Raw genomic sequence first — 8,237 nt, forward strand, 5'->3', positions numbered from 1 at the left:
GAACATAGTAAGCTCTTAATAAATGGCAGCAGTTATTGGCAGTGGGAAGTGATTGGAGGTGGTTGTGTGTTTCTGTTTGCTGCTTCTTTAGATCAATTTGGCAGTCTTGCCATCTTAGCAATATTAAGTCTTCTGATCCGTGAATACGGGATGTTTATATGTTTATTCAGGTCTTCCTTAATGTACAATGCTGTGGTATAGTTTTCAGTGTGCAAGTCTTTACTTCTTTTATTAAATTTATTCCTAAATATTTTTGTTATTGTAAATGGAATTATTGTCTTAATTTTATTTTTGGATTGTTCATGGCTAGTGTATAGAAACACAGCTGGGTTTTGTATATCGATCTTACACCCTGCAAGCTTGCTGAACTTGTTCATTAGCGCTAATAGTTTTTTGTGGATTCCTTAGGATTTTCTAGATACAGTATTGTGTCATCTGCAAATAGAAATAGTTTTGCTTCTTCCTTTCCAATATGGTGACTTTTCTTTCTTTTTCTTACATAACTGACATCCAAGACAATTTTGTTGTCTTGTTCCTGCTCTGAGGGGGAATGTCTTTAATCATTAAATATGGTGTTAGCTTGCCTTCTCTGTCTTTTCAAACCTCTTTAAGATTATATTTACTTTTTAATATCTTATTGTACATAAAACTCAAACAATACAGTAAGATACAACAGAACACAAACAAAACAGGAAGATACAAAGAAGAAAACAAAAACTCCCCCAAATTCCACCACCACCAATATGCTCCCAGGCCTTTTCAGTGCATATGCATGTATATGGGAAATAGAGGTAACTTTACATAAATATGACCCGTTTTGTCACTAGGCTTTGTCTACTCAATATTGTGTCATGGCATATTTTCCAGCCTGGAACTGACGACTCGCACCATCATTGCACAGCTGCCCATGTTCTACTATAAAGCTGAACCATCATTTATTTGAGCAACCCCCTCTTGATGAATGTTTGTTTCCCTTTTATCCCCACTTTTATAAATGAGACTGATGAATATCCTCATCATATCCTTCCCAACACTGTGTATTATCGTGTTTTCCTTTCCTTTCCTTTTCATCTTTGTCAGATGATCACTATAGATTTGGGGGTAGGGAACTAGCATGATCAGAGTGAGGCTTTAGGAGGCTAACTCTGGCAGTCCCAACTTACTATGTGACCTTAGGCAAATCCTCTTCCCTCTCTGGGCCTGTTTCTTCATTTGTAAATTGCTAAAGGACTGGCTAGCAAACCTGGCTCTGTATTGAAATCACCTGGGGAGTTTTAAAAAACCACAGACACCTGAGTATCATAACAGCCAGTGATTCTGATTTAATTAGTATGGGGGATAGCCTGGGCTGTAGGATTTCTAAATCTCCCTGAGACTAGATGATGTGAAGGTCCTTCCTGCTGAAATATTCTAGGAAGGCTGCTGTGAAGCAGTAGAAAGATCTGTTCTTGGTGTCCAGCAGCCCTGGGTTGTTTGAATCTCAGCTCATTTGCTCCTGGCTGTGTGACCTTTCAACTTCTCCAAACTTCCATTGCCCCCCCCCCACCCCGCTCTTGGAGTGGGCGGGGACAGGGAGGTATTAAAATCCCCGCCCACCGCTCAGGGTTTCTGCAGATAGAGAAGGTTTAGGTCCTGCACAAATGAGTGAGAGGTGACTGTGTTCTTTTCTTGATCAAAGAGCCAGCCCCTGGGCAACAAAGTGGAAATGGAGATCGTGAGCATGTTGGAAAAAAATGCAACACTTCTCAAATTCGGCTACCACTTCACTCAGCAGGGGCCCCGGCTGCGGGCGTCCAACGCGATGATGAACAACAACGACCTTGGTGAGTGGACATATGTACCCTACCCGCCGCCTGTCATTCTTTCCGCCTGTCATTCTTTCCACCTGTCATGGGAGGTATGGCAGGGACAACTCCACTGCCGCCTTCCTCAAGGGAGTTCTCTTTTTGGGCCTGACTCCCAGTTTTCACGCTGATCCCGTTCCCTTGTTTTCGGTGTTTGCGCCTTGCCTCCCCACTAGACCCTTGCCTAGACGCGAGCGCCCTGCCTGCAGGCGCCGAGGCCAGGCCCTCCTCCCTGCAGGTAGCTCAGCTGAGCACAGGGCTGGACCCAGAGCGCACCCTCAGCGTGTTAGCCGGGTGAAGTGAAGCGTGGGAGGCACAAAGCCAACACGGAGTCTCCTCCTCGTCTGAATACCCTTTTTGGAGCCCAGAGTCCTCTCCAGATCATACAGTCTGGCCCAAGCCCCAGATCCCAAGGCCACCAACCAGCCCTACTACCCACACCGCAAACCTAGGGGACTTCACGTTGCTTTTAATGTAAAGGTTGAAAATGCTGACTTTATAGTAAAGTAAAACAGGTTACATTTAATCTCAGTTAAAGACATAGGTTGTATTTTTTTCTTAAAAAAAAAAAGAAAAGAAAAGAAAGAAAATGTCACAGTCTTTCTTAGGAGCAAACACCAAATAGAAATACTAGTCAGTTGAACAAAAACGGAGACCAATCACCGACTTACTTCCGGATGCTAAGTGTTCTCAAGCTCTGTGCCTAGTTATTTCTCATGTGTATTCCTGCCGGCTGCTTAAAGAACTTCATAGAGTGTCCAAAGCGGAGTATGTCTGATAAAGCTATAGGAAAATAAGAGAAAAAAAACAAGGAAAGGAGTAGGTCTGTTAACTTAATTGATCATTATATTCAGCTGTGAGTTTCCTAGAATCAAGGCAGGGGGAAGACAAACCGAGTTACATTATTCTTGTCACAGAAGAGAAGGAAGCATAATGAGTTTTTTAAAAAGAAGAAAGCTTCTTTCTGGGATTGAATTATGAAATAACTATATTTCTAAAGGACAATGTCTTCAGTGAGTTTTTCATCAAATTCAAACCTGCTCTAAATGTGTTTCTCTTTTTTGTTTCTAACACTCAGTAAAATGCAAGGAGCTTAATACTAAAGCACATCTCAGAGTTCAGGTATGTCACTTCCTGTGATGAATCTGAAGCTAGGTTAATACATGGAAGGCCTAGAAGAATGGGGATGAGTATATAAGTGTATATGCACGAGGCAGGTACTCACAGAACCTATGCATAGATAACCACAGAGCTACTCAATTCAACAAACATTTGTCAAAGTCCTATAGGGCACTGGCTGTTGAAGGTGTAGATTCCTGTTCTTAAGAGGCTATTTATTCATTGCTTACTCCAGCTGCTACTTTTTCTAGAGCTGCAGATCTAGAAAAGTCCATCAAACAAACAAAAACAACAAAAAAACCCACACCAGGTCAGGTGTCCTGGTTTATCTGAAGTGTCCTTATTTGAAATAAAAGAGAGCAAACACAAACAACTAAGAATTAGAATTATCATGGTGTAACGGAGGTGATAGCTGCATTGAATTGTTGAGGAAGGCCTGCGACCTGGGCTCTGTTGGCCCAGCTGTGATCTGGCTGCAGAACCAGCACTTAAAAGCCTTGAGTTCTTTTCTGATATGCAGTGATCTCACTTTTTTTCTCTCTCTCTCTCAGCTTAGATTAAGCTTCTTATGTGTCCCTCGGTGCCTATCTCAAGGCTAATCCAGCTTTGGTCTTCCAGTGGCAAGATGGCTTGGAGGACTTCTTTCTAGGGACAGAAGTTTCCGGATGACTAGAGTCAGGGGTGCTGTAGGAGGGACCCCAGGGTCAGCTGGAGGCTAGAAGAAATGGCCCTTGAGGACTCTCTGTCCTGAGAGTCTATGATTCCAAAATCCAGGCCCAATTCCTATCACCAGAGACTTGCTGAGGTTATGGCAGGAGCCCAGCATGCCAGAGCTGGACGGGACCTCAGGCTCCTCCCTCCAGTTCTCTTCTGGAGAAACTGAGGCCCGGGAGGGACTGCCCTTCTAGACAGTGGCTCAGTCTAGTTGCAGTGCAACTAGTTGTTAGTTGCAGTGAGCACTTTGGGAGCATCTTTTGTTTGCCCAGGACTGTGCGAGGTGACATAAGGGGTAGCAGAAAGCTAGTTCCCTGACTCAAGAACCTTTACAACCTTTTATGGGAGAAGAGACTCAAAGTCATGCCCCCAAATTCAAGAAGGCCTACAAACTGTATCCGAACAGAGCGAGCAAATGATTTGTGAGGACAGAGGCTGGTTAATCCAAGCATCCTGGTGGGTGTGGGCCTGAGTCAGCCTTGCAAGGAAGAGACAGGTCATGTGGGAGGTCAGGAGGCCTTCCTGGCAGGGGTGCTGGTGTAGGCAAAGGCAAGGTGGTAGGACCCAATATGCAGGATAGGAGAGACAGAAAGTTCTGAAAGGATTGAGGAACTGTTACTGGGAGTTACACCTGGAAGGAAAAACAGGAGCTCCCGGAGGAGGGAGGGAAGGGCATTCCAAGCAGAGGGAACAACATGGGCAAAGGCAGGACGATGAACAGGTATATGGGGTGTTCACGGGAAGGGGGCTGGGTAGGTGTGGGAGGCTGTGAGCCAAAGGCCTATAACGCTAAGCTCAGGAGTTTGGTGAGGAAAGCAGGTGGGAAGTGGGACCGTGGCAGCTTTCTGGGCAGGAATGACAGGTGATTAAAACGGGCCTCTGAGTTACCCCATGGAACTGTGCAGCTATTCCCTTGAGGTTTCCCACAGAAGGAATTAGAGCAGAATCATCCAGGTGACTGCACGCAACAGAGTACTAGTTGGTGAAGTAGGACATCTAGCTTTAAAAGCAAATTTGCACCCATCCGCTAATTTTTGTGAAAGAAACGCTTCTAATTCTGATGGTGCGCCAGCGTCCTCCTGCAAAAGAGAAATCCTGACTTTCTTTCCAACACAGTATTTTCATCCTGCTCTTGATGCTCTGATGAAGCAGACAGGCTTCCATGTTTCTCAGCTGAATATGTTTGTCATAAAAGCCTCCTGCCGGCCCCGGTCCAGCCACCGTGGTTGTAACCGTGTCTGCTGCTGCGGCCTGGCAGCAGCGGGCAAGCTCCGTGCGGACGGGAGAGGGCCTCTCCGATTTCCTTCTCACTCCAGCCTACCTCTGTGCTGGCTCCTGGCCCACTGCCGGGTCTGCGGGACCTGGGCTTTGCTTGCCTGCGAGGCAGGTGGGCTTTTCCTTGGGAGACATTTAATCCCTAAGGCCATGGGGTCAGCCCTGCCCAGGACCCATCCTGACTGGCATGTCTTTGGTCCTTCCCAGCCTTTGCCCTGGGGTCTTAACAGAGTGTTCTATGGGAGAGAGCGGGGTGCCAGGGTGAGGGGGGTGTCAGGGAGGAGCCGAGGACCCCCATCTCTCTTTTCCCATGGTGACACACCTCAGACGACTCCTATCTCCACACTGTTTATAGCTGAGAGCCAGGCTGGCACTCAGGCACCCAGGTCCTGTAAATCTGCCACTGAAACTCTCTTCACTTAATGAAATCTGAATTGCAGCCTCCAGGTTAAGACAGTTGTGTGGTACAGTAACATGTTTAAAAGCAGAAAACATCCCTTCCTGGGAAAGTCACTTTTTTACTATACTCTCAAGGAAGACCTTTCTAACAGGCACCCCAGACACAGCACATACACCCCAAATCAATTTCATCATCTTCCCCCAAAACCATCTTGGGAAAGGGCACTACTTTCCTCACAGCCATTCAAGCCAGAAATCTTTACCTCTCTCTATGCACTACCCCCAGCCCAGCCAGCCACCTCCTCACCAGCCACCTTGCCCTAACTTTTGTCAAGCCCTCATCACATTTACCGGGCGTCCTGAAACGTCCTCGGGCCCTGCAGCTCCTCTAGCTCCTCCAGGGCGGGCATCTCACGCAGCGCTCATCCCAAAGCTTGTCCCACCACTCTGCTTAGAACCCTTTCTGTGTTCCCACTGCTCTCAGGTTAAACTCCTCGACATGGCTTCTAAGTCCCTGAGTAATCGTAGCTGATACTTCCATGGCACTTACTGCGTGCCAGGCCTGCTCTGAACACTTCAATCTTACTAACTCCTGTAACGTTCCCAACAACCAGCTGAGGCAGGTGCTGTCGTCATCCCCATCCTACAGTAAGGAGACAGAGGCCTAGAGAAGTAGGGAAGGTTACCCGCTGTCCATGGGCGGAAGTAGGACTGGACCCGGCAGTCTGGCCCCAGAACCTGTGCTCTCCACCTCCTCTCTGGGTGAGGCCCTGCCAGACTCATCTCTTGACGCCCCAACAAGCCATCCTCTTGCCCTACTGGTACCAACCGGTCCAGGTAGCTTGAGTGCCTCCCAGTGACCCAGGCAAAAGCCTCCCTCTAGAGGACTGTTACTCCTAATGCTCCCCGTACTTTCCCACCATCTATCCCTTTATCGTTTAAGATTCAGTGTACAACTTACCCGCCGTCCTTGGAAAATCTGACGAGCACTTTGTTCGTTGTGCCTCTCATGCTTGCTAGAGATCTACCAGGGTACTTGTGATGTTTTATCAGATTTCTTGTAGGTATATCTTGGTCCCCTGTTAATCTTTATTTCTGGTACCTGTGCTTGGCACATCATAGCACTCAGTCAATGCTGTTGAATATAAAGGAATATAAAATGCTCCCCAAAGACATGATGGAGGTGTAAAGCTTGGTGGGAAGTGTTGGAGGGAGCTCAAGCCTCGAATGGGGGTTGGTCCAGATGACTCGAGATTCCTTCCGACTCTGACAATAAACGCGTCTCTGGCAGTTGCAATGATAAGCAACGTGGAGGAGTTTGCTTTAATGAATGTAAAAAGCAGGTTGATTTGAAGAAGGATATTGGGAGACCTGGCTTCTGCTCCCAGTTGCGTCTCTTATTCACTGTGACTTGAGGCAAGTTACTTCCCTCTTGGCCTCAATTTCCTTCATTATTAAAATGGAAAGAAAAAAAAAAAAACCTGAATAAGTGGGTGCCTTTCCCTTCTCCCCATCCGGTCCCTGTAAAAGCCAGTGGCAGGGGGACCCTGCACAGATGCAGCCCAGTGTGCATCCTGAGGGCAGGTGGGGGGAGACTGCACGGGATCCTTTTCTGTACCGTGAGCCACTAGCTGGGGACTCAGGTTCCTGGCTCTGCCGCTTGCTCTCAGGGACCCTGGCTCCCTTCTCTTCTCCAGGGGAAAGGAGCTAGTCCTCCTTGTGAGAACCAGATGAGATGTGGGTATGTAAAGCCTACATAGACAGGGCCGGATTGTACTGAGGGAGGCGCTGGACCGAGGCTCCAGATGAGTCACAAGGCTTGGTTCCGTCTGGTACCGGCTTTATCATTTTGTTCCCTGCCATACTTTCCTCATCCATAACATGGCAATGGTGACAACACTGACACTCTAGAATTGTCAGAGGGGCTCCAATGAGGGCTTGAGTGCAAAAGGGGTGTAATGCTTGTTCAGCTAACGTGGAGATGCTGTCAAGCCTGGCTCATGTAAACCCTCCGGTCACTCTGGGCAAACTTCTGCTCTTTGGGCTTTGGTTTTTGTTCCCCCCCATCTTCCCCCAAGCTGTTGGACATTCTGATGGTCTCCAGAAATCTGGCCAGACACACTGTCTTCTCTCCAGGAGACTGCCCACTGATTTGCATTCATTGTTCTTTCGAGGTGGGTGGAGGGGAGGGGAGGAGCTCAGGCAAAGGCTAAACTCTAGGCCCCAGACTGGGCAGCCTGTGTGCCCCTGCGCCCCTCCACACCAGCTCCTAGCCTCAGTTCGGTTCTTGTTGCAGCCCGTAAGCATCCACCTGAGGTCTGCCTGCTCAGCTCAGGAACTGGAAGACATCTAAGTATAGACAGACTTTTTTCCTCTCGCTATAGCTTCCTGTCTCTGCCACACCGGCAGCCCCCTTGACTGCCACCTACCGGCTCTACAGTCTTTGACCGACCTTTCTCCTGTGGTTGATCTAGCTTGCTGCTTGGTTTTCGTCTGCAGACACTATAATTTGTTTCGAACCCTCTCCCTTTGCTGTAACAAAGGGAACCCTACCCACCCCTCCAATCATCCCCGCCATCCTGTCAGCTAATGACCCCAGCCTGCAACCCCCTGGCTAATGCTTTACATTTAACTACTTTGTTATGCGAACAGTGTTTGGGCTTATATTGTCTTGCCCCTGGGAAAATGTCAAGGTTGACCATAAGGGGACACAGATAATACAGGGTAATCTTCAGGGCAGGCACTGTTGTTTACACAGGCAGACCAAGAGCTTTGAGGAAGAGTTGGGGGAAATGTTTCCAGCAGGTTAAGATCTCATTAAGATCGACTGAACTTAAATCTTATCTGACCGGAGTGAGGATCTGCAGCCACGGGGCCTCTGTACAC

The 8,237-nt window shown here is 47.8% G+C and overlaps 1 protein-coding gene across 3 annotated transcripts in view; it reads left to right on the forward strand.

The window, feature by feature from the left end:
- TMOD1 (tropomodulin 1) overlaps positions 1-8,237 on the forward strand; it is a 102,857-nt gene that overhangs the window by 69,319 nt on the left and 25,301 nt on the right. For 2 of the 3 annotated variants that reach the window (XM_057547913.1, XM_057547911.1), the window contains exon 9: positions 1,679-1,823. In XM_057547913.1, the coding sequence (XP_057403896.1) occupies positions 1,679-1,823 (145 nt within the window). Of the gene's footprint in view, positions 1-1,678; positions 1,824-2,082; positions 2,376-8,237 lie in introns of those variants that run through there. The other variant, XM_057547912.1, reaches the window with a different exon arrangement.

Source organism: Balaenoptera acutorostrata, chromosome 6, assembly GCF_949987535.1.
Source record: "Balaenoptera acutorostrata chromosome 6, mBalAcu1.1, whole genome shotgun sequence".
Classification (NCBI taxonomy): domain Eukaryota; kingdom Metazoa; phylum Chordata; class Mammalia; order Artiodactyla; family Balaenopteridae; genus Balaenoptera; species Balaenoptera acutorostrata.